The 26,273-nt window shown below is 40.9% G+C and overlaps 2 protein-coding genes across 4 annotated transcripts; one reads left to right on the top strand and one right to left on the bottom strand.

The window, feature by feature from the left end:
* Window positions 1-124: 124 nt before the first annotated feature.
* On the bottom strand, window positions 125-9,102 carry tbc1d20 (TBC1 domain family, member 20). Of its 2 annotated transcripts, none has more exons than XM_074696586.1 (8): window positions 8,963-9,102; window positions 6,179-6,364; window positions 5,681-5,761; window positions 4,516-4,702; window positions 4,280-4,381; window positions 3,261-3,402; window positions 2,962-3,140; window positions 125-2,055 (listed from the first exon to the last, which is right to left on the bottom strand). In XM_074696586.1, exons 2-8 carry the CDS (start codon window positions 6,276-6,278, stop codon window positions 1,788-1,790), a joined length of 1,059 nt encoding a protein of 352 aa, XP_074552687.1. In that variant the 5' UTR covers window positions 6,279-6,364; window positions 8,963-9,102; the 3' UTR covers window positions 125-1,787. The 2 variants fall into 2 exon arrangements, with proteins under 2 accessions (XP_074552687.1, XP_074552606.1); XM_074696505.1 differs by lacking the exon at window positions 8,963-9,102 and adding an exon at window positions 6,616-7,043 and having other exon boundaries at window positions 126-2,055.
* znfx1 (zinc finger, NFX1-type containing 1) lies at window positions 8,750-24,648 on the top strand. 2 transcript variants are annotated; one of them, XM_074696378.1, is made up of 21 exons: window positions 8,750-8,859; window positions 8,984-9,088; window positions 9,172-9,383; window positions 10,185-10,241; window positions 10,546-11,453; window positions 11,877-12,111; window positions 12,322-12,674; window positions 12,763-12,942; window positions 13,206-13,312; window positions 14,557-14,798; window positions 14,982-15,113; window positions 15,213-15,358; window positions 15,476-15,619; window positions 15,723-15,843; window positions 16,137-16,387; window positions 17,099-17,238; window positions 17,680-17,812; window positions 17,992-18,159; window positions 21,084-21,194; window positions 21,315-21,410; window positions 21,598-24,648. In XM_074696378.1, the coding sequence occupies exons 4-21, from the start codon at window positions 10,208-10,210 to the stop codon at window positions 24,049-24,051; spliced, it is 5,955 nt and encodes a 1,984-aa protein (XP_074552479.1). In that variant the 5' UTR covers window positions 8,750-8,859; window positions 8,984-9,088; window positions 9,172-9,383; window positions 10,185-10,207; the 3' UTR covers window positions 24,052-24,648. The 2 variants fall into 2 exon arrangements, with proteins under 2 accessions (XP_074552479.1, XP_074552411.1); XM_074696310.1 differs by lacking the exon at window positions 8,750-8,859 and having other exon boundaries at window positions 9,011-9,088; window positions 9,189-9,383.
* Window positions 24,649-26,273: the final 1,625 nt, after the last annotated feature.

Here is a 26,273-nt window from a genome sequence, read left to right on the forward strand (position 1 = left end):
CGTAAATTTATTACCCCTGAACTAAATTCAGACCCTAGTTTCTCAAAAAGCGTATAGTTCTGAGGTAATGTTCATGCACATGGAAAACACCAATGCAACTACAAACACATTTCGACTCTAGTTTATTAGCATTTTCTTGTACTTTACATTAGTAAGACAGATTTGTTATAACAAAATAAACATAAAAGGCAGATAAATCTTTTAGTGCAATGAAAAGAAATGAAAACCACTGAGTGCAGATACACGGTGAATGACAATACTGCTCAACAACCGGGCTCTCAGGCACCTCAGAGTGGACATGTTATAAACTCCTTCATTTGATAGCTCTCACATCCTGTATCAGATACATCAGAGGTTCACCCAAGAAGGCAAGAAACCAGTTAGGTACGATAAAGAAATGGGATCACTCAGTGTTGAGTTTTTTTATTTGAAATGATAAGTTTTTAGTTGTGCTGCACGTTGTAGGTGTCCCATTTGAAGTTTTAAGTGGAGAATTCACACCAAAATGATAAGAGGCAACCAAAATTCAAAAATCTATGGGTGAGGTGTTGAACTAAGTGTTGTTTCCTCTCATCTTATTCCTCTACAACAACGCCTTTAACATGGTTGATGAAATGACTGGAACACTAGAATGAGCTGGACTGCACCTAAAATTTTAATACAATTCAAAATTTAACCAAATGATGTGTAAAAATAAAGCTTAATTCCAGTTCAAAACAAAAGCCTTAGAAAATAAGAGTGAGTAAAGCCTCCTCTGTGCTGGATTCAGAGTGATGTGGAAAAACTAGATGCTGTCAGTGCAAAAGACCCCCCCCCCCCCCAGCTCTGATATTCTCTGTTAGCAGACAGTGAGTTAGTGTTGATGAATTATGGAGTAAAACTCAACGTTAGTGATGGAAAACTTTGACTTATTAAGAGCCATGAAACACAGACACAACAGATGAGGAAGTTTGTAATTTCACAAACTATATGTGGACGCTTAAACGTTGTCTGGGGTCTAATCTTCAAACTAATAGTTAAGAAATGAATCTCATGGACGCTACAATGTGCGTTTACTTCAATAACACCACAAACACTTTGCTAAAAACTTCTTACAGTCAAATCCCACTGGCCCTAATCATGAGACTGAGTAAATGTGGTTCAGTTTAAACATACTTGGCCCCACAAAGGAAGATCCTTTTTACTTCACTCAAAGAGGAATTTTCTAAACAAGTCAAATGGAAAATATTCTAAAAAGGTCATAATCGTTTCTAAAAAGTGTCTTTGTTTCATGGCCATATCACTTTTTTACGAAATACAAAGAGAGGACTGTTACTTCTCCTCTTTTTGGTCTCAGTCCAGGTAACAAATAGATAACAACCTCACTCACACACACAAACACACACACACACGTACATTCGCTCTAGCGCTCCTAATTGGCAGCAGTTTCAAGTGTAATGATACCAACAAGCTTTCAGCATAAATCTCTGTGAGCAGAACTTGATATCAGATTATCCTAAAACCAAATATAAATAAGCTTTATTAACGACACCATCAGTAATACAGTTTACGTACTCTAACAGGATGGATTCTTCGTTCAGGACACCAGCAGTTGTAGCTTTTCAAGTGGTGCATGCTCTTCAGGAGCCATAAAAAGGAGCCTCTGCAAGATGCATCCTGGAGAGGAAACCCGGAGTGTTATCTCAGTTCAGGGAAAACACTCCAGACAGTGTCATCGACTGTGGTTTCATTTGTTCAAGGGTTCCTGGAAACAGACCCGTTATCTAGATCCGGTCAAAGATACAAGTTCACGGAAATAAGTCCAGCTTTGGGGCCCACTCCAGTGCCGTGTTGACCACAGCCAGAGCAGCTGCCCCCAAAGCCACCGTCAGGCCCATCACAGCCAGTCTGACGAACCGCCGTGCTGCTGAAGGCTGGGCCACTGCCCCCGCTGAGCTCGCTGCTGCAGCGCTCTCCAGTGCAGCCTGTTTCTGTCTGCGGCGTCGACGGAGGACAGAGTCTGGTCTCTGCTGGGTGGAGGCAAGGTCAAAGTCCTTAAAGGTGGAGGATGCCATGCTGAGGGGAAAAGAAGGAGCACACAGAGACACCATGAGGATTAATGTTACAGGGGAATAAGACAAAAACTAGAGAATTAAAACCTGAAAAAACTGTTAACGCTCTCCCTCATTTCAAGTCCAAGTTTCACTTCTGTTTTGTCTGATAATGGATGAAAATACTGTTTAAAAAAATCTGCAAATAGTGGTGTTTTGTGCACCCTCCTCAATGCCCCAGGTGTGAGCATCAGAATCCAATGATTCCTCTGCAAAATCACCAAGCCGGTCATTTCACAAAAATAAACCGAATGCCTCTTTAGTTGTATATTGTTGTGTTGCCTCGTTTCGTTTTGTGTTGTTCTTTTTCAAATTACATGCAAATACATGATTTTACCAGCAGGTTCTTGTTTGCACATCTATTGTCTTGTCTCTACTAGACAATAGATTTGCAAATATTCAAAATTTTCCCTTAAAACATGTTTATTGGTGGAGTAGTAGTTGTCGTGGTGAATTCTGTTGCTGGACAGGATGAGTGGTTCAGAAGTTATTGGAAATTTCAGAAAAAGAGCTATTTCGAGTCACTGCTAGCTGTCTAAGTCTTTGAGGGTTAAAATAACTTAAGAAGACTGAATTATTGATGATCACAGTGTTGCAAATACTGTCACATTTTGTTAGCAGAGAAATAAAAATATTGCTACCACTAAGATATGCATTTTTTACAAAGGTAATCCCTGCAGGAGCCTCATATGTTTGTCCTTGCCATGCTGTATACTTTTTTAACTATCATCTTGGCAGCAGTTAGTGTAAGCACAGGGTTGTCTCTGTGGGTTGTGGGTGAGAAAATGGGGCAGGAAGTTTTTTAGCTGTGTTCAAAATGCATAAAGGAAAGCTTAAGTTGCTATAACAATAACCCGTAGGAGTTAAATACCTGTCATGTGAGGCAGCCTCTTTAGCCAGTTCAGAAGGAGGGAACTGGACAAAAAGGTCTCCTGCTCTGCTGATGAGAGTCTCATAGGGCAGATCCTGAGGAATCTGAGACAGCAGGTGATGGACCATGGCCATGTCGCATTCGCAATCCAATACCTCCTCTTCTCTGTACAGTACGATCTGCAACAGAGAGGAGTTTATAACCTTTCTCATGAGTCTACCACACAAGGTAGAGAAAACAAAAACTTAGGAAAAATCTCTGGAAATGTAAACTAGGAGAGCTGATTGTATAAAACTTACCACAGCAGCAAAGTAGATGGGCATCAATGGATGGCATGCCAAGAAGAAGTCATACAACCGGACAACGTGGCGGAAGTCTGACAGGACGTGGCCAAACCAGGTAATGAGCCAACTGAGAGCGAAGACTGTACCCACCTCAGCCCTGAGAACCAAACAATACACAACATTTTCTATCAGTGCAGAAAACTTCAAAGTGAGCCGTGGTGACGTTCTCTTTCCTTCCTGTTTCCTCCTGTTGTTGCTGCTGCTCTGATCTCCGAAATAAAGGCACACAATGCAATCTTGGAAAGAGTCCACTCCAGGAATGGTGCAAAGCACTTCAAATGATAAATAATTTAAAATTCTGTCCTTTTTTTTAACATTTAAAAATGTGGACAAACCGTTGACATGGCACTTCGAGCAGCTAACTTCATGACCTGTGTCGTAAAGTCCTTACAGAGGAACTCATAATAGGATCAGTTTGCTGTAAGCCTGCAAATCCTTCTCCCTGACTTAAACCATTGGTCTTTTGAAGTGAGCATGCTGAGGTCTATAACTGATCTTAGCTGTTTTAAAACTATTAAGATCTATAAAGGTGTGTGATAATACTCAAGAATAAAGCCAGAAATCTAAATAAAATATTGTCTGTTTGAGGATTCTTCAGGACAGCAAGCTGTTTAGCATTAGCTAAGAAGATGTGGCAAATTTTTCATGGCTGCAACCTACATACTCAGCTCTGCTGCTCATCCCACAAATATATGTTCCTCACCAATGTGGCGCCATTTCAAGTGAAATGAACAGACTTTCAATTTAAAGATTCATTTTGAATATTACTGTTGCAAACCATAACAATTTATTGTCAGATATTCTCTTCTTTTGAAAAGCAGATACTTATGGAAACAATATGTAAAGAAAGTATGAATGATATATTTTAAGGTCCATTAGTATTCACTGATTGATGTCTTAAGTAAAGCTGCTGTCACTTACAATTTATTTTCTCCTGTTCTAAAGATTTTTAAAGAAAAAAAGCAGCATCTTACTGTTGCATGAAGTCATGCACCTCAGGATTCACCCTCTCAATGATTGGCATCAAATAGTTGAGAATGTGTTTTGTGTTGTCCATGGTAGGATCCATGAAGTCCCTGTTTAAAAAATAAAAAATGAATAAGTAAATAAACTGACAGAAGACAACACACATAATGATTAAAGAGCTAATGCTGAAGGAGACCGCAGTGGGAGATAGATGAAAAAAAGAGAACGATGAGCTGAGGAGTACCTGAGATGATGCGTGGAGAGCTTTTCCACAAGAGCAGTTGCGAGTCGCTCTCCCAGGACCAAAAGGAAGGTGACAACAATGTCATGGTATCCTTGGTAGTAGTGCAGCTGGGGATTCCGTTTGAGAACGAGGAGGATGATATCGATGAGCTCTTCCTGTAGGCCCTCTCTCTGCTCATCGGGCATACCTGAAAAAGTCCACACAAAATGAAACACATTTACTTTCAGTTTACAAAAAGACGGTGTGGGTTTTTTTGTAATATATATTAATCAAGAACATAGAGGATGGTATTAATGCAAGTGTGACAGACACTGGTTGTGTTTGTAGAGGCTCGGTGGATATGGGATTTGAGCCAAATGTGAATATTAACCCTTTTAACATCATTGTGTGTGAGTGTGTTTTGCAGCTTCTGTTTACAATTTGCCTTTCTCATTTTCTGCTGCATTTTCAAACAATCACAATCTCTCTAAAGAGCACTCTTGGCTTTTTTTCATGTACCAAGTAGACAATCAGAAACAGTAACACTAACAACAACTATAGGCAAAAAGCAAAGCCTCAATTTTGAGCAGCAATTTAAGATTTTTACTGAAGACCATCTTAAATGAAGAAAAAAACTTGTAGAGGAAAATCAGTGGTGGCAATTTACAACAATAAAACCTTGGATTTTCAAAGAAAAAGTGTCAGCCCTTCAACACTTAAAGTTCTGGTGAAATGATTTTATTCCTCTGGAGTTCAGCATCTCCTTTGAACTAAGTCTCTTATCTTTTTGCTGATGTTGCCCTGTACACGTGTGAGTCCTGATTCCTCTGACTGTCAATAAACAGTCCAACGTGTCTTTGCATTTGAAAATGTTTAGAAACTTTTTTTGTGGCATCCTGATAATCACTGGAAATTTATCTGACCCCTATGACACATCAACAGTGTCAGGCACAAATATGGCAACATGAAATAATTCAACTTGTCCCTGATTTTTCCTTTGTTCATGACAAGTCATTAATATTGATTCCTGTCTGTTTCACAACCAGCAAAAACTTTTCACAGGAGGTTTAAATTCTCTAGATAGTCATCAGGACTGGTGAAACAAAGCTCTGCTGTGCATTCTGTACAAATATTCCCATTGCACACAGCTTCACAAAAGACTTAGTTACACTGAGATTTTACTTACCAGGAGGAAACCTCCGAAGAGAGCGCTGGACATCAAGCAACACCTGGTTGTAGTCCTTGTTATTCTCCCGCTCTACCTTTTCTGGACAAGACATGACACCATCAGAATTGGAATATCAGACAAGTGCTGTGAAATAGACTGAGTTGTATCGTATGTCCCAAGTATTCTGTACAGTTATAGATTTATATACTTTTATACCAATGTGTTAATGATCTTTAACCATGAAGGGCACAGCTGCTGACTACTCTGCACAGCTACATCTTGCAAGCAATACCCAGAATGCCTCTGTTAATTGTAACCTAACCATGTAAAGAGGAAACAAAGTTGATAGGGAACCCCCTATGCATCTAAATCTTTCCTCATACAACCCAGCATTATACCAGGCACAACTGTAGCTTCTGAGGGAGCATGCACCTGCTAAGACTGTGTGATAATACTTGGCATGCATCCTGTAGATTTGAGTGCTCGGTTTGTAAACATGAAGCTGTTTTATGATACCTGGCTCTTGATCCAGGATGTTGGGGGGGACGTTGAGGAGGCGAGGCCAAACTTGACATCGTATCTCATCTGTCAGCAGTCCTCCTTCGCTGATAGCCATCCTCCTCAAAGCTGCCACATCCACGGGACTCACACTGAGGGCCTGCGTGATGTCCGCAATTTTCCTCTTACGTTTGGTGTCCCAGTCTGAGGCACAGGAAACATAGTGTTTAAGTAGCTTGTTAGCATGTGTTGACTTTTATCCTGTTTGTCAAATGTCAGAGTTAGCATTGCTTTCCAAGCAGTCAACGTAAGTAAACAACAGTACTGGAGCCATGGGGGGCAAGTAAGCCACAGCAACAGCAGTCATATGCTCAGTATTAAGACACTTTGGTCCCTAAAGTGCCAAAATCACGAGAGCCTCTAACTTTGAGACAAGCAACAATATATTCTGTTACCTTTTTTCCCATTCACTGGTGACGAGGCACCAGAGCTTCGAGAGTTCTTCATAATTTCTACTTCGTTACGTATCCGAGTTAGATAATGTTACTTTCCATCCTCCTTTGTTTGGCTAACCTCGGTTTAGCCCGCTTTAGCTGTCTAATTAGCAAGGCCAGCTTCATACAAACACGGCCCAATATTAGCTATTCACTGTTAGCTTATTATCAAGCTACCGCCGCTCAGCCCTGGTTCCAAATCTGCTATACTTAGAAACACGGCCATTGTTATTTACACTACCGACAAACCGGTTTTCTATGAGGAGATACCGCTGAATGCCAGGACGGTAACACCGAGGAAACGGCTACATGTTTACAATGACGGAGGCGGCCAACAGCTTCAGCTAGCCTCCCTGCTCAGCTTGAATGATGACGTAGCACGAACATGACGTAAAATGACTCGGCTGGAGGGTGGCGTCCTCCCCTACCAAACAGTAAAAATTAGTTTCATTTCCCAGTTATTGACAAATTTATCATGTGTTACTTGTACAGAAATTACTCTTTTATGTATTTTATTTGTGACTTGTTTTCGTGTTCAAGAGTGATATGGGCATGTGTACAATAAAGGCCTATATGTATGTTTACATGACTCTGTTGCCCCTGCTGACCATGGACTTTTGTATGAATTAAAGATCTGTGTTTGAGACATGCCTACAAATTTAATGCTGAATCACTTAAAATTATGTATCATACAATATTATGCTAGCTCAATTCAATTTCATATAAGTTTAAAAACAACAACACCACATTCTTATGGATGTGCTTTGGTGCTTTTATTTTTTCTCGGGCAGCATACCATGCAGGACCAATTAACTTCTGTTATAGTTATGATAGTTTTGTGATATTTTTCTTTCTTTCTTTCTTTCTTTCTTTCGTTCTTTCTTTCGTTCTTTCTTTCTTATTAATTTATTTATTTATTTATTTTTGGTCTTTATATTCCTCTTTTATTGTTTATGTTTATTTTGTAAAGCATTTTGCAAGTCCTGTTACAACAGTCTGTCAGGGTTTTACTTAGTTCTGAAATGTATTCCCCAAAGCAGTGAGGTGTGTGTAGGCTCATAATCCCACTGCAGCTACAACCTTTAACTCAGAGACTCAGAGTTTTTGTTTTCTAATCTAGCTGAGGTAAAGTTCCTGCAGGAAGAGTTGACTGTCCTCTCTCAAAAAACATGCAAATATCATCTTTGCCTTCTTAATACGTTTTAAAAGTAAAGTGACATAAAATTTGCCGTATGTTGTTTTTTTTTGGCCCACATACCCTTACTATAGTTTTCAGTGTAATTTTTTTTGCAGTGGTTTCTGCTTGGTTCAAGATGGATATTAAAAATAACTGTTTCTCATTGATCAGCCAGATCAGTGGAGCCACACTTTTTTGGACTGCATTCTGGATTCCACTCTTTTCAGTCCTGAAAAATGATTTACCACTACATGTCAGTGAAGCTTGGACTGACATACTGATATTCTTATTCTTGGGTCATTCTTTAAATGCGGTGCCTTTTGCATCCCCAACCTAAATCCAGCTGTATTTTCTAAAAATAACTGAATTAAAAAAAAAAAAACTAAGCTAGGCTGAAAGCTATTTTTGCTGTAAAATGTCCACCGTGTTATTGTCCACTGTTATCCTTACATGGATAACACGTGTTATCCTTATATGGATAACACGGTGGACACAACACAGTGGACACATTCATTGTGACATATATTTTTAAAACTTGAAAAAACATTAAATTTAGCAGATTGAGATTGACCTTTATGCTTGTCATAAAGCTTAGAGTCATGTTTTTTTTTTAAGAAGAAACGTCTATATATATATATATATATATATATATATATATATATATATATATATATATATATATATATATATATATATATATATATATTACCATTTCTATGACCCAAAAGGCACCGCATTTATTGTGTCTGATGGTGTTTTATAGCTTACGGTACTAATTTGCACAGGATAACACTGTGGCTTCATTACAATCTCAATACTAGTACTTGGTAAGTAATTTACAAGAAAACCAAATGTGATGCCATACTTATAAGTGAACTATAAATAACTTGACTGAGCCTCTAATTTGCAGATCAGAACCACCTGTGCCATTGCAGTGCATGCTTTGGTGACAAATAGCCAAGCCATTGATTCTCCAAGAATTAACGTCAACTGTCACAAATTTGCTAATATTTGACTGACTACACTATGTAAATGCCTACATTGTTATTTTGTCGTAAACTGCCCTGTGAATCGTTATGAGTATTTTTAAATACCTATGAATCCTCTTTCTTAATTTCTTCTCAAGCTTACCCTTCAAAAACTGGTTTCCAGGGACATCATCCTACCACTCGTGTGACGAGAACACTGGCTACTCATTATTCCACTCTCTTCCATATCCTTACCACAAAGGACGAAGGATGCTGAAAACTGTCGCATGTAAGGCTTTATAAGTTTTGGTCAAAGATGTAACTCATGTGTTTCTTAGTCATAGCCTTTTCCTGACTCAAACTGTCTGCTAGGTGTGGTGTGTTCCCAGGTTTATTGTGATGAAACGAAACCGAGAGAGAGACAGAGCATTTAAATAGCAGCTTCCTGCACAGTCAGCGTTGAGTGTTAGCAACAGCAACAGTGACAGCAGCAGCAGCAGCAGCAGCAGCAGGGAGGAAGAGGACCTGTCTGCGAGCTAACGAGTTCAAGTCGACGTAGATATAGAAAGAGACTTTTATACGTGGTAAGTTCTCTTTATTTTTATTCATTTCTCTATTAGTCTACAAAATCCTTTCTTTATGCTGCGTTTAGGGAGAGTTGACTCGAACAACCTTGCTAAATTTCAAACGTCTTGGAGAAAAAAACAAACACATTTAACTCGAAATACTAACTAATTTTAAGCATTCGGGTAAAATTATTCGGATAAAAAACATAAAATAATGTCAGGACAAAATTATAACCTCGTATGTTGGGAATGAGAATTACAGGGCGTGAATAAAAGCTTTTGTAGCAGTAACATGTTTTATCTTAGCCGCAAACCTTCACCATACCAGTTCTCTCAATTACTCATTCCAGTTCAGGTGAATTGAAACCTAACTAGCTCCAATCATCTGCATCCACTAGAGGTCGCACTCTCATTTGTGTGATACTATTAACACACTCAAAGCAGAAAGTCACTGGAAAAGCAGGATGCTTTGGATTTAAATGTCTGCATAGTTAAAATGTTGCACCCAAATGAGCACCCAATTCTGCTCAAAAACATTACATTTGTTCTGAGATCGCACACCGAATTGTTGTTTTGTTTTCCTTAGAAACTATAAAGTGACATAATTCCTTCTTATCTGACTTTTAACAGTTCCTTGACATTTCACCATCTAAATACTGATAACAGAAAGTTTCAGAAGTAGCAATTACAGTCATAGCACCTTTATGGAGGGGAAAAAAAACTTTTGGTGCTAGCTGATGTTTTTTTCATGGATTTATGTAACCATGAATCACTATTACTATTATTTTATCATCCTGAAATCCCTTTTCTTTCCCCTAGGGAAAGTAAGCACGCATGAGCCTATGGATGGCCTATGGAGGAGAGAACCAACTGATGGTAAATATGGAAAAGTCAAAACTTAAGTGTAACACTAAAGCAGACCAAAAGTTACAGCAACTTGCTTTTTTTTTTTTGCATCAGTTAGACTTTCTTTTTGTGTTACACCTAGATGAAACTTTTACAGATTTGATAGAGTAGCTCAAAGTCAGACTATCAAACATAAAGCTGAAGTCTAAGTGTTAAGTGCAGCTTAGTCAGCACAGGGATAACTAAGTTCAAAACCAGCTGGGGCACTTGAATATAAATCTTGCACAAACTGCTCATATATGAAATGTGAACCTGTTATTTTTCTTCTCCCCAGGTGAAACTGATGAAAATGGCAATGTTGCAGAAGCTAATCATAAGAGAAGCAGAGTAAGAAGTAGAAAAAGCAAGACAAGGACAGATGGAGGAGGAGGAGATGAAGGAGGTGGTGGTGATGGTGTTTTTAAGACAGGCATGATGGGACAGGGAATGATATGCGCAAGTGGGGTGAATGGATTTGGAGGAGGAACAAGTAGCAAGGGGGGAGGTGCAAAACAGAAAGGTGGAGGTGCAGATGGTCAAGGGGGTGGTGCCAAACCAAAAGGAGGAACAGGTGGTGGGGCTAAACCGAAAGGAGGGGATACATGGACCCAATGGAGAGGGCCTAAACCAAAAGGAGGAGGAACAGGAAGTCAAGGGGGAGGGGCTAAAGCAAAAGGAGGATCAGGTGGTCAGGGGGGTGGAGCTAAACAGAGAGGAGGAGAAGGTGGACAAGGATGGCAGAGCAGAGGAAAGAGTGTAGATTGGAGGGGAGGAAGAGGAGGTGTGGGGAAAGATGGTGTAGGAGACAAAGCAGATAAAAATGGAGAAAGAGCAAAGTCCGCAGGCAGGACTGGGCCACCACGAGGCAATGGCCTGGGCTATAAAACTCTAGAAGAACTCTCTGAAAAAGACCCATCTTTTGTGGCCATCACCCTGTCGACCAAACCAGCTCTGCAAGAGGTTCTGAGCGAGACCACAATGAGGAAGGACATGGTTGAGCTCTTCTGCCTGGTTATGGGTAAAGCCTTTAAAGCGAGGACTAACAGAGGAACCCTGCAGCACCTGGCCAATATCGTGAAAGATTCTGGGTTCCTTCGCACTGTCCTGCCCCACTACCTGGTGGGCATGGGATTAGAGTCCAACCCTGAACGCAGGGCACGATACCCTCTGCAACTGGACAACATCGTGACCATTCTGTCTGAGGTGAATAGAGGAAAGTGTATAAAAAAACATATGAATATACATAGAGGAACAATGTGAATCATCTTTTCGGCCTTTAATGAAATAGCAGTTGAGCCAAATCTACTTGAAATAAAATAGACTCATGACCCACTAAAAACAAAATTTTAAATCTATTGCAACAATCAGAATTTAAATTAGGAACCAACACCTGTAGGTAATTAGATTGTATCCCTCCAAAACTATTAACGTGTTTTTATTGGATTTACAAAAAGGTAATCTAACAAGAGTGCTACCAACATCAAACTAATGAAAAAAAAAAACAAAAGGGGGAAAAAAGGATTTCAGAGATTTCAATTCTTTGTTTAAACTTGCTTTTCAGTGTTCAAAATCAAACAGAACTACAAGTACTTTTTTTTTCTTGAATCTTCCTTCATTGTCTTTTAGATCCTCAACACTTTCCCTGCAAGCTCGCTTGGCACTGTGACTCTGTCAGCAACACTGATTGAAACCTCCATCAGAACCCTCAAGGCATCAGGAATTGACATGCAGCCTGAACTGGAGCAGAAAGTGGAGCGTCTTCAGGACCTGGTCAAGCACTTAGAGCAGAAATCCTCTGAGGGAACTCTACGCTCTGATAAGGATAATTATGCCTTACTGACCAATGGAGGTGATAACCCAGGTAGTATTGTTACATGTTTTGAACTAGTACGGATTAAAACAAATAACTATTAGAGGATTTAATATCACAATACTAGTGCCTCCCACCAAACCTCTGCACAAAAAAATTGCAGTACAACAGCATATATTTGACAGTTCTACCCAAGTTTCCTGAGAGAAGACTTCATATTGTAAAGCTCTTTTATGTCTCTGTTTGTGATTTGTTTCCCAGGTGAAGAGGACCTGGAAGATTTCCGTACCATACCCATCTACCCGACATATGAAGAGCTCCATAACGATGAACGGCCCTTCCTCAGACCCAACTTAACCTCTAAGCGCTACACTAACACCCACGTGTACCTTGACACACACTTCCGGTTACTGAGAGAGGACTTTGTGCGGCCGCTCCGTGAGGGGATTCAGAATATCCTCTGGAACCAAAAAGACATGGGAAGGAGTGAAGATGTGCTTAAGAAGAAGCACTTTGATGACATCAGGGTGTATTTTGACACAAAGCTGGTTGTGCCGAAGTGCACACACTCTGGGCTTGCTTATGTGGTCCAATTTGACGTGACCCCACTTAAGGTCGGTCTACAGTTGGATATCTTCAATTTTTTGAGTACCATGAAAAATCATTTTTGAAAATAAAAACTGAACCTTTATATTTCCTCAGTTTGTGCGCTGGGAGAACACCAAGAGACTTATCTTTGGATCCCTAGTCTGCCTGTCCAGTGATAACTTTGAAACCTTCTTGTTTGCCACTGTGTCTGACCGTGAACCTAAAGACCTGAGTAAGGGATATGTCCAGATTGCCTTTACCGAAGAAAGCAGGTTCAAGCTGTCAACACTTCAGGTGGGAAAAAGAAAGTGTGACAACTGTCACTATTCAGTCTGCAACTGGTATAATAAAAGTACTTTTATTTGACAGGATAGTCAGACCTTTTGAATGTAAATATGTATTTTGAGTATTTAATTTACCATCTGGGAATGAGGATGGAAAAATATCAAAACAAACTTTAAGCCAGACTTTAAAAGGTGCAAAAAGTACGTACTTTAGTATGAGTATATATGGTTTTATACAAAGCGGATTTAAAGACAGACACATTTGTTTTGCAGAAAGGTCAGTCCTTCATGATGGTTGAGACAACAGCCTACTTTGAGGCATATCGCTATGTTCTCGAGGGCCTGCAGGAACAGGAGGAAGACAGTCTGCCCTTTCAGAGGTAAGATTGTGTGTCCGTGTGCTCGGAGGAGTTTGTGATTTCACCACCAAGGTCATCATTTTTACACAATTCCGCAGGACTTAGACAAGGGGAAGTGGGGGTAGATGTAGAACAATGAAAGTTCAGTAGTAACACTTTTAATTGGCACAAGTTAATTTGATCACCATGGTATTCCTATAAAGCTATCATGCATGAATGAGTTCAAAAGTTGGCTTATTGTCTGCAGTCACAGCACCCTTTATAGACGCCTCTCAGTAATGTATTTATATCAGACACTTAGCCGGCCATCTGTCTCCCAGACCTTTCTCATCTGACTCCCTCAAAGTAAAGATTTCTTTCAAAACGGCACCATGGGAGAAATCCATAACACAACACATCTTTTATCAGATAGTTATTTTATAGATGCTTCTCTCAATTTCAGATGCAAATTTGAATGCTAAAATATCTGCAGTAAATATCATCTATTTGCAACAGATGACACTGGTGTTGCAGTATAAAGTACAACCCTGTTAACTGGTGACTATCAGTTGACAATGACTTGCACTTTTGTCTAAAGCTCAACAGTCAGCATGGGTACGCTTAACTCTATAACACCGGTCTCTCTAAAACAGTCGTGAACCTGTCAGAATTCTGTAGAACTTGAGTCTACACTGGTGTATCGTTTTATGAAACAATCAAACATTGTTACGCTGCTTATGGTTTCTATTCAGAGTTTAAGGAACGCTAACCCATCTGAATGAATGGAACCAAAAGCTGCTTCTGTTGCCAAATGTGTGCTTTTCTTTATGATGATGTAGGTTGCAAACGAGTCTTTTGACTTATCTTCTAAATTTCTCATTTTCTTCAGGAGATCATGGTCGCATTGCTTCACCAACTTATGATGATGTTTATATCATGGTGCCACCTAGATAAAAGTAGATGACTGAGCAGGGAATACTTGAACAATGCATATCCACCAGGCCACTCAAATATTCTCAATCCAGGTCCCAAAACAAGATGATGATGTCCCAGTTAATATATCCATATATTTTGATAGTCTTTGCTCTTTACTATGTTTGTATTAGTGTCTCTTGTGGCCACATTCTCACTTTTTAAAAAAAATGAAGCTCCTTCTTGTCTTTTGCAGTGTGTTTGTGTAAGTTGTATCTTTTCTTCCCATGACCTTTTTTTTTAAATCGTATGAGATTCAACTAATTGAGATATTTGTGTCTTGACACTGGTTTATCCAATTCAAATTTTCCCAGGTACATCGTGAATTGCAGCCCAGATGTGGAACCTCCAGCTTATCTACGGAGACTAGACATTTATGACCTGCAAGCTGTCGCCGACCCACAACATAAACATAAACTGAGACTGCCCTTCCGCAGCCTGGACCCAAGGGCTTGGCCCAAAATGGAGGAGCTGGGGCTGGATGAGTCTCAAATGAGAGCCTTCCAGCTGGCCCTCACCAAGGAGCTGGCAATCATACAGGGACCTCCTGGCACTGGTAAGACACTGAAAATGCATTGTAGGAGTTATCACTATGGTCAAAGGTGAATAAAAAGTGTAAAGTGCATTTCACAGATTGTTTAGAAAACTTTGCAAGACTTTTTTCAGAAACTTGAAAAAAACACTAAAATATGACTCCTGTAAAGAAGCAGTGCATCATAAATTGATTGTTTTTTTCCAGGAAAAACCCACGTTGGGCTCAAGATTGCTCAGGCTCTGTTGACCAATGAGGAACTGTGGAGACCAATAGATGACAGGGTTCCGATGTTGGTTGTGTGCTACACGAACCATGCCCTGGATCAGTTCCTGGAAGGTGAATTTTTAGTATTTTGAGTGTACACGCAATAATTGAAATCTTTTTAAATATTTTAATGAAGGTTTTCATACTGACATATTTTCTTCTGCATCAAAGGTATTTACAAGTTTCTGGGAAGGGACATTGTAAGAGTAGGAGGCCGCAGCAGCAGCGAGGTCCTGAAAAAGTTCAACCTCAGGGAGTTAATCCACTCGCGTGACAAACCATCGACACCCTACCAGCTGCGTTTTGCTCAGCGTGAGGTGAGGTCATGCTGTAGAATAATCCTTGGAAATCATGCTTTACTTCCATATTTACAAATTTATAGCATGTGTATGTTTTTTTTAACCAAAAAGCTGTATTTGTAATCTGCTCATCAGATTTATGAGAGGTTGGACGAGGAGGAGAAGAAGATAAAAGCTCAAACTGTGAAGATGGAGTGTTGTCTGAAAGGCGTCTTGCATGAGACCTTCCTCCAGAACTACATTTTACTCAGGCACTGGACCGGCCTGTATCAACATATTGTGAGTCCTAGTAAATATATAAAACATATTCCTGTTTTAATAAGCACAAAACTGCACCATGGATGGATTAGAAGTCATATTTGTTTATTTGAATGCTTCACAGGCTCATGATGGCTTTGTGATGATGGGCTCTGAGAAGAGGCCCAGTCTGCTGATGGAGTGGTTGGGTTTGGGTGCCATCACCTTCCAGCAGAGGGAGACAGAGTATGCAAATGGATTTGAAGGTGAGGGCTTGTCTGCTGGTGTTGCTCCACTGAAACCGTATAAGTAGATTTCAAAATCAGGATCTTTTAACTGTTGTGACAGCACTTCAGACTTTTAGATATGAGTTTAGAATGATCATTTTGGATTGTACCCACACTGACAAATGGTGTTTTTGAATTTTGCCTTATTTGTGCGATAAAAATGTCCACTGAAAAGTTAGAGCCACTTTTCAAACAAGTCCTTTCTTTGTGTTTTCACTTACATTTCTCACACTGGTAAATGAAATATTCCTCATACTGATTCTTACTCATAGATACTGCACCAGAGGGAGCAATGTGGTCGCACGAGGAGGAGGACCTCATTGAAATTGCAGAGGAAGCAGACATGATCATGGCAGACCGGATTATTGAAGACCACATCGACCCCAGAGCTAGCAGAGAAAACAGAAAGAAGGCTGACATGCAGAAGGCTCTCAGAGTGGCAGAAAAAATGATGCTTGCCATGAACCTTGGGAACGCTGAAATCCAGGTGGAGCAGAGCGGACCAAATGAGGGAGTCTGGGAGGTAATTGTGATGGGTTAAAGATTTTAACTCTCAAGTGTTGAATTGTTATTATAGATATTATTAACTGAGAGAAAGTAGTGGACTTCTGTGTGATAATAATTTCCCTTAAAGATGATGCACTGGGCAGTTTCCTTTTGTAAAAACCATCTCACTGATTTCATTTCACACAAAACAATTTAAGATTTGAATCACTGGAAATATTGAAAGTTCCACACTTAACACCAGTTATTTGCTTCCCTGCAGACTTCACCTCACCTTCTTCTTTTGGCCTAGTGCTTAATTTCTTGGCACATTACTGCCACCACCTGTCAGGTAGTGAATAGTGAAATAGCCCAAAGCAAGTGGCAGGATTGAGTGCAAAATCACCTGCTTTTAAAAGTGCTGAAGAAGATCTTTGCATGGTTTATAAAATTTCTAATCCATGTCACTATTAGTTCATCTGCAAAGAAGCCTGTAGTCTTTGCTGAAAGGAGAACAGTTTTTAAAATACATATATGAGGAAAGTCCAGTTTTCTCATTTGCAGTGTGAGATCATTGAGGAGACAAATTACAATGATTGCTGTCATCTGTACTGCAAACACTAAAAGGATGCATCATTCTCTTTCTTATTCATATTTAAATCCATCAGTACATACCACAAAAAGAGTTCAAACTTTATATAGCTCATCGATAAAACCCTTGAAAATCAAAGTTGACCTTGTTCTGATCCAGATCCAACCAGAAGAGAGGAGAAGAATAAAAAATTACATCAAGAAAGAGCTGGGGGAGACCTCCATAATGACAGATACAGAAGAGAGAGCTGTCGTGGACATTTGGACCCTGAGCATGCGAGATAGATGGAGACTCTATCGGTAGGTCAACACCTGTGACTTTTCTGATATCCTGTCTTTCTTAGTTCCTTCTCCCTTTTCTGATCCCTCCCTCTCCTCCTTTTTAATCCCCCAAGCAGCCTTGCTTTAGTACAAGTGCTCTATCCCCAGTGTGTATAATTAAGTCAAGTAATCACCAGGAAAATGTTTCCCAGAGGATCTTCTCACCTCAGAGTTAAGACTGTGAGGACTCCTGTTTACATTTTCTTAATTATCCTTTAAACTGACAGAAAGGGCGATTACCTTTTAAGACAAAATTTATACCTCCTGCTTTTAGCAGATGAGTACACTTACTGCAGTATCAAAAACAATAACATCTTCCTTGGCAGGTTCTTAGTAAATTTCAAGAAGCAGCAGGAGATTGTAAGATGACATAAGCTATCACAGTGTTGTTACTATTGTTGGTATATTTTGTGTCTACAGGTTGTGGGTGGCACGCTACAGGGAGGAACTGGGCAACAAAGTCCTGGAGTGCGAACAGTCCTTTCAGAACGCAGTGGACAGACTGGCTGAAGTAAAAAGGCATGAGAGCCTCTGTGTGCTGCGGAAAGCCAAGGTATCATATCATCTAATGTCAAACAGTGCTTTAAGAGATGTTTCCAAACTGAGAAAAGTTATAACTAAATAAATTGGGTTGATGATTTGCATAATTAAGGTGTAAGGAAAGCAGAATGGTAGAATAAATCATAAAACCAGAAAAAGATGTGAGAATAAACCAATAAATATGTCCATCAGGTGATTGGGATGACAACAACGGGAGCAGCCAAGTTCCGAAAACTACTACAGGAAGTGCGTCCACGTCTGGTCATTGTTGAAGAAGCTGCAGAGGTTCTGGAAGCTCATACGATCACCACACTGAGTGAGGCTTGCGAACACCTCATCCTCATCGGGGACCACCAGCAGGTAAACACTCACACAGACAAAAGGTTTCCCAAGTCACAGTGGTGAAAACTCAAACTGTTTTATTTCACTGACAGCAGCTAGAGAAAGATCTGAAGAAAGGTTAGTGAGGTCTTTGTCTTTCCAACACGATATGAATTAATAGTTAAGTCATGCAGGGGCTTTGTTAAAGTAAGTTATGTCTCTTATGTACTTTCATAATTTGAAATATTTCTATGGATACAAAATCTGTAAAAGTATGACAGAAAGGTTGAGAATTCTCACTGTTCTGTCCTAATGTTGGCTTGTTTTTCGACACAACACCACAAACCAACAGTGAGCCGTTAGCATGGAGCTAGCTGCCCGGCTCACTCTCTTGGGATTGCATTTAATCTGAATAAATAGGCAGATATCAAATTATGTGGAATGGAATAACAAACATTACAAAATCTGTTGCAGTGACATCTCATTAAACTCGGCTTTATAATTTGTGCACTGCTTTATTTTAACAAGCCTTCAAACTCTTGATTGAAATGACCTCGTTTTCAAACCCAGGTAAATGCAAAGGACAACCTGTCATGAGGGAATTTGTTCGTTTGTGTGGTTGTTGGTGAGATTGCCTTGAGGGAAATGTGAAAAAGCATCCTTCTCATGCCAGCCATTACAAGAGCTTGAGTTAGAGAAAAGTGAGGAGTGATATGCTGGACATCAGACTATTGAACAACTTGTCAGGGCCTGCCAAGGACATATGGCCAGGCAGCCTGTCTAGCAATCTGCGGAGTGTTATCACAACCGCACACAATTTCATCACACGTTTCAATATTCTGCCCTCGCTGTGCAACTTCTGCCCGCTCCTTTATAATATTTGCTTGTTGCACTGTTTATGCATGAATTTATGCATGCATTTGACTGTACAAACAACCCTGACTGAGTTACAGTTGTACACAAAGTTTTGCAAGTACAAGATTGGAATTTCAAATGGAGTTTGACTTGAAGATTGCATTTATTGTAGCCTAGGCTTGGGAATCAAAGATCATACTCGTGTACCAGGTACACCAGATTAATATGAAAGTAACTTACCACTGTGCCCGAGGCTCCCTTCTCTGATTTACACAAGTGGGTGCATTTTAATGTGGCAAACATGCAATGACAAAAAGTGCAAAATAAATGAGTCAAAATGAAAGTTCCTGGATTTCCTCAGTTCAAATTTCTGGATAATATAACAAGTGCAGGTGTTGGTAAAAACATGTTTGAAAAGCAAACAAGACGAGATGTACTGATGGTGCACATACAGCTCTGTCTGTTCCATTGCTCTGAACACTGGTCCATGAAGTCAAAGCTTTGACAAATGGCTTCAGAGTTTTGTTTGAGTGAAACCCAGACTTGAATGTGTGCATGTAATGGAGGTGGATGGATCACACTTCCCTGGTAAAATAAGCTTTGGCATTGTTGCACCGCTCATTAATCACAGGTTTGGTGTTGAATCGAGCAGAACACAATGTTTCACATTTATACTAGAATTGGTCTTGCCTCCTCCACACCCCTCCCACATACATGCACAATCACACTCTGTCCTCTGGTGAAAGCAGGTTTGCAGACACTCACAGACACAGACACACACATGCACACACAAACATACACACACACACACACACACACACACACACACACACACACACACACACACACACGCACACAGAAGCAAAACTGGCTAAAAACTTGGTAATGCAAAAAATGAAGTTATAGAGATGCTCGACAGAAACTGTTATCAAACTAAGGGGCTGTCATATCTCAGCAAACTCCTCATTCTATGAAGAATAAGGTAGCTTTTGGTTAACGGATTCGTGAATGGTTAGATTTGTTAAGTAAGCGAACATCTTGTGCTAGTTTAAACCTCAATGGCGATTTACAGACTCATCAGATTCATGTCTGTTCCTTCGAGTATTGACTGTGTGCTTCTCAGCTGTTGCCTTACACCGGCTGTGTGTTCACGCCAGACAGCTGGCATCACTTCCCACACCCATAATGAAAGCCAAAGTACACCAGATGCGTCTCTGGGTACCAGATCTGATAAGTTTCTATTCAAGCTAGTGTGTCAACTTGCACTACCTCCTGTGATCCGGTTTTGTCCCAGCTCCGGCAGGTCGGAGTGCTGCGGACTAGAGATGCATCTCATTTTGCCAGAGCACAAATGTACATGAAAAATGTACAGGGCAGATCAAACAGGACAGGAAGTCAGGCACTGTTACTACATTTTAAACATCCAGTGACTTTCAAAATAAAATGAACCATGTGGACACCAGATTATATTAAAATACAATACTACAATAACAACAACAAACTGACATAAGTGGAGCCAACCCAGTGCTCATTTTACTAGTCATATAATCTTACATTATATTGGTTGTTGTTATAGATAAGTTGAATATGATCAGGTGTTGGCGCTTGAAAATCAACTTGGTGTTTTAATGTGGTTTCAACTTCCTGTCCTGCTCAATCCGCTTTGAGCAAATTGTTGTGCCATTACTCCAGCATCTGGCAAAATAGAAGTCTTGTACCTCATCTAGAAGGCTTTGACTTGCTGGGTCAGATACTCAGGTGAAATACAACAAAGGAGGGCCTGTGTGAGTTAAGACATTGACTTAAAATGAAGCCTTTAAGATACAGTGCCCTATGACGGACTGGATTCTGATCTATTGTGATTTTGCTGTGACTGCGTTGGAAAACAGACTCTGCTGACATTGGCAAGCAAAATTAATGGTTTGGAGCTTGTACTTGCATTTTATTAACAAGTTAATTCTCAAAATTCGTTCTGAAAAAAAAAATCTCCTTCCCTTTGAACATATTTTTTCACATCCCTGGCCATCATTCTTTTCTTTTTCATTACCAGAATAAATAATTAAACTCAAGCGTTTGCAGCATTTAATCAGCATTTGTGATTTCCTTAGCTGCGCCCAAGCGCCACAGTCTACGACCTCGCCAAGAACTTCAACCTGGAGCTGTCCATGTTTGAGAGGCTGGTGAACATGGAGATCCCTTATGTCAGACTCAACTACCAGGTCTGTGTTTATCTGATTGGATGATGTACTGATCAATGATACATTTAAAGGAAAGCATTTGTCACTGTGTTCTGTTTCCATGTGTGAATAATCATGTTTATTTGTGTTTAAATCTTTTAGCATCGTATGAGGCCAGAGATTGCCCGCCTCCTGACCCCACACATCTACACAGAGCTGGAAAACCATCCCTCTGTGCTGAAATATGAAAACATCAAGGTGTGTATTGTGTACACCCCCCCCCCCCCCCCCCCCCTCAAAAAGCGTGTCCTGGTCCTACTAGGCTGGAAGGACAAAAAGTATCTGTGTTGTCAAGAAAGTGTCAAGGAAGTCATCCTAAATTAGAAAGAATGTTTTAGTATCAAAAAAATAACCTAATTTTTTTTCATTAAATCCTGTCTTTCAGGGTGTTGATGCCAGTTTGTTCTTTGTGGAACACTACCACCTTGAAGAAGAAATCAAAGATGGAAAAAGCCATAAGAACAAGCATGAGGCAGAGTTTGTCGTCGCTCTTTGTCGCTATTTCCTTCATCAGGGCTACAAACCAGAGCAAATTACCATTCTCACCACCTACACTGGCCAGCTTCAGTGTCTGCGCAACATCATGCCTGCAAGCGAGTTCAAGGGGGTCAAAGTCCATGTGGTGGACAAGTACCAGGGTGAAGAGAATGACATTGTCTTGCTGTCTCTGGTCCGAAGCAACCCTCAAGGGAGAACTGGCTTTCTGAACATTCCCAATCGCGTCTGTGTCGCCTTGTCCCGTGCAAAGAAAGGTCTGTTTTGCATTTGCAACAGTGCAATGCTGGGAAAAGTCAAGCTGTGGAGCAACATTTTCAGCACCTTGAAAGACAACGGACAAATTGGCCATGCTCTGACCCTGCGCTGTCAGAATCATCCTGATCAAGAAGTTAAAGCTTCTTGTGCCAAAGATTTCAAACAAGCTCCAGAGGGGGGCTGCACCCTGCCCTGCGAGTTTCGTTTGGATTGTGGCCACGTTTGCACGAGAGTCTGCCACCCCTATGACCCTGAGCACAAGAAATACCAGTGTATGAAGCCCTGTCCGAAGCTTTTATGTGAGCTTGGACACAGGTGCCCCTCTGTGTGCTACAAAAAGTGCCCAGGGAAATGTTCAGTGATGGTTGAAAAGATCATACCCAGTTGTCAACACACACAGAAGGTCCCTTGCCACCAGGACCCAGCGACATTCCCCTGCAGGAATCCCTGTGAGAGGCTCCTTAACTGCGGGCATCCATGTGATATGTGGTGCGGGGTCCCGTGCACCAGTGAGTGCAAAGTAAAGGTCCCCTTAGAGCTCAGGTGTGGCCACAGCAAGCAGGATGCCTGCTTTTACAAAACAAGCCCTAAGGTGCCTGCCTGCAATGCTCCTTGCGGTCATCAGCTAAAATGCCGCCACGCCTGTCGGGGAACATGTGACAAGTGTCATCAGGGGAGGTTTCACCGCTCGTGTTCTCACCAGTGTGACCGTATCCTGATCTGCTCCCACAAGTGCAGGGAGCCTTGCACTCGGGATTGCCCCCCCTGTAAGAGAGCTTGCGAGAACCGCTGCATCCACAGCAAGTGTAATAAGCCATGTGGAGAGCCCTGCGCTCCGTGCAATGAGCCTTGTGATTGGCAGTGCCCTCATCAAAGCTGCACCAAGCTTTGCCATGAGCCATGTGATCGTCTGCCGTGCACCAAACCCTGTGAAAAGACCCTGAGCTGTGGTCATCCATGCATAGGTCTGTGCGGAGACAAATGTCCCAGCAAATGTCGCATCTGTGATCACGAAGAAGTCACTGAGATTTTCTTTGGCATGGAGGATGACCCTGAGGCCTGCTTCATTCAGCTAGAGGACTGTGGACACATCATTGAGTACAGTGCCATGGACACGTACATGGAGATGGACGACAACCAGCAGGCAGATAACAGAGAAGAGGTGGTGATAAAACTAAAGGAGTGTCCCAAGTGTCGAGCTCCAATCCGCAAGAATCTGCGTTATGGATCTCACATCAACAAGCGCCTGGCTGAGATAGAGATGGTGAAGGCAAAGATAAATGGAGATCAGGCTGATTTAAAAGCACACAGAGAAGCTCTTCTGAAGCAGTGGAAAGAAAACCTGCCACCTTGTGATTCTGTCAGAGATAAGGGGTATCTAAATATCGGGGCTCTTCTTGGAAGAGACGGTCTCACAGCGAATGATTTGTGGTCCCTGGAGCACAGGATGGACTTCCATCAAAGAATCGTGAAACTAAAGAAGTTCCAGATGGAGAAAATTCTCTTTGCTGGAAGCATCGCACTGCTAGTGGATATCGAGGAGTTCACATCTTGGCTCCACGGCATTCATCAAAAACTCACCGAGCAGCAGGTCTTGGATTTGCAGAGAGAGCTGCAGAGAATCACCCTCAAGACTGAACTCTACGTCCGATATGACAAAGCTCAAGAAAGAGGGCTAAGTGACAAAATCAAAAAAGAGGTGGCAGCAATGAAAGAAGTTCTGGAAAAGACCGGCCAGTTCAGTGAGCAAGACGAAGACAGGGTAAAAGAAATGATGAAGGAGCTAAACCGAAAGTTTCCTCTCACAGGCTTAATGATCAGCGAAGAGGAGAGGAAAATGATTGTGTCAGCTATGAAGATGCGCCAAGGGCACTGGTACAAATGTCCAAATGGCCACGTCTATATCATCACAGAGTGTGGAGGGGCCATGGAGAGTAGACGTTGCCCTGATTGTGATGCAGTCATTGGCGGGGCCAGGCACACGCTGGCAAACGGAAACCAAGTGGCCTCTGAGATGGATGGAGCACAACACGCTGCCTGGTCTGAGCACAACAACCTTCTCAACTTTGGCGAATTCAACGGCTGAGAGGCTCTCATTCCTAACCTGAACCAACTGTTAATTACACAGTCAGTCAATCGCAAAGGTTAGGATTTTACTGCAATGACAGCTTTGATTTATTTAGGACCAGTAGTGATCTCTATGAAAGTCTGCATTCCAAAATGCCACCTTTTTTATTTAATCCCTTCTATTGAAAACACAGACTGGAACAAGTATAATAATTTGTGACACTTTGTATTTGGTATTCCATCTCTCCGCTGATTTGGCATTTTCTTGACTAATTTTTGCAGCACTCTCCTACAGTTTCGAGGCTGGTTTGCAGTTTTTTTCTGTGCAGTGTTTTGAAATATTTATGAAGATGCTTTAATAAGTCAGGATGTGTCTTTGTTTGAATCAGAACATAATCATTTCAACCTTTAAAGTGTTCAAGACTGTGTGTGTGTGTGTGTGTGTGTCTGTGTGTGTGTGTGTGTGTGTGTGTGTGTCTGTGTGTGTGTGTGTGTGTGTGTGTGTGTGTGTGTGTGTGTGTGTGTGTGTGTGTGTGTGTGTTATTTCTTCCATGTCTAAACAACAGGTGGCAGTATAACTCTGTAAAAGAATCTATAGAGGGCTTACCTGGTGGTTCTTGTGTTTCTAACTTGTTCTAACAGAATAAAACATATGTGGATTTGTGATTGAACTCTCCTCTTCTTATTTCATCCATGTAATGAATACCATCAGCATAAGAACTCTTTGATTTTAAGTAGTCAGTATTTAGATACAGCTTTTTATTAGGATGTGACCATCAAGTTGGGTGCAGACATAAGTATGAAAATACATTAAATAAAAATAATTATGAGTGTTTGCAACTCACTTTAGGAACGTATGTCTTGCAGGAAAATTCTCCCCAAATAGATGAAATTCTGCACACTATCAGAGTAATGTTACTTTTTTGACTTTTAGACACACTAACACAATGCACACAAGAGTTAGTCATTTGTGTCTGAGAGGACCACATTGGCTGTTGAATTAACCTGAAATGGCTCCAATCCTGAGAGCTCCCATCATTTTATTACTTGATGAATGTATCCCTGTCAAGAAAACAGCTCCAATGCAACTACTGTCTGCATGGAGGGGCACAGAGAAACACAAAAGTAGACTGTCAGGATGAGTATTCAAAACCTAAACAGGATGCCAGCATTTCAGTATTTATAGGATCCAAGCAGCAGAGAGAAGGAGCTGGACGAGAGAAAGCACTGTAGACAAACGGTAATATCCCACGCTGTAGGCTGGGTCATCTATCTTATCAGGTGGCCTTGAAATATGTTACCGTCTGAGGTAAAACCACTGGCCCTGCAGTAAGCTACCTCTTTGGAAACCTCACACAAAAACAACACATGCACACACAGACAACTGTATGTGGTCTCTAGTCGTAACAGATAAGCCCGTGTGGGTGGGAGTAGCATTGTAGAAACAAGGGGGAGCTGACACACCGTGCTGAGAAATAATTTTAGGGAAAGTAAAACATCATGAAATGAGAATTCAATTTAGAAGTGCCGTTCGCAATTTTGTACAGCAAGACTTACTGCATTGATCTGATCTTCCACGATTAGAAAGCAGAAAGTGATTTGTGGGAAACATGGCAAACTCTGACACACGCTGTGCTATAAGTGGGCTTGTATGCTCCAGTACCCATAGACTGTGCCAGTACCCTGCTACTGCGACTTCTAAATTTAACCCCTTGGTGTGGTGCAGTGGGACTTCTTACCAGCTGCCAGTAGCCTTTCCTGTCCTCCCCCATTCATGTGCAGGCATCTGTTTGTTGACTGATCTTAACGCCTGTGAAGTTTTCTTTGCTGGATGTTTTAGACTTTTAGAGCCACTGTTTTCTCCTTCAGGTGTCTGCCTTTGTGTGTTGGAAATGGAGTCAACTTGTCTTCATTCCTCTTGTTCCATTCATCCAAAGGTTTACAGTGAGAAGATTTTTTTCTTTTCTTTTTTTTGTGATTGAAAAGTGAGGAAAGTGTTTTTACTAGTTAAGTGGTACACACTGACTTAAGTGATTTTAATGAAGTCTACAATTAACTGTGAGATGGTTGTCACCCCTTTTAAGACTAGATGTGAGATGTCTTTTGGGAGTTTCTTTCCACATCACCTTACTCCAGTGTTATGTAATATTAGTGTTGTGGTTGTAATGCTAACTCATCCCAGTAGATGGCGCTAATACACCTAAAACTTAGTGCAGCATGCAATAGATATAAAAAGAAGAC

Source organism: Halichoeres trimaculatus, unplaced genomic scaffold, assembly GCF_033239565.1.
Source record: "Halichoeres trimaculatus isolate MK-OKI-2021-1 unplaced genomic scaffold, fHalTri1.1 fHalTri1_scaffold_1, whole genome shotgun sequence".
Lineage (NCBI taxonomy): Eukaryota > Metazoa > Chordata > Actinopteri > Labriformes > Labridae > Halichoeres > Halichoeres trimaculatus.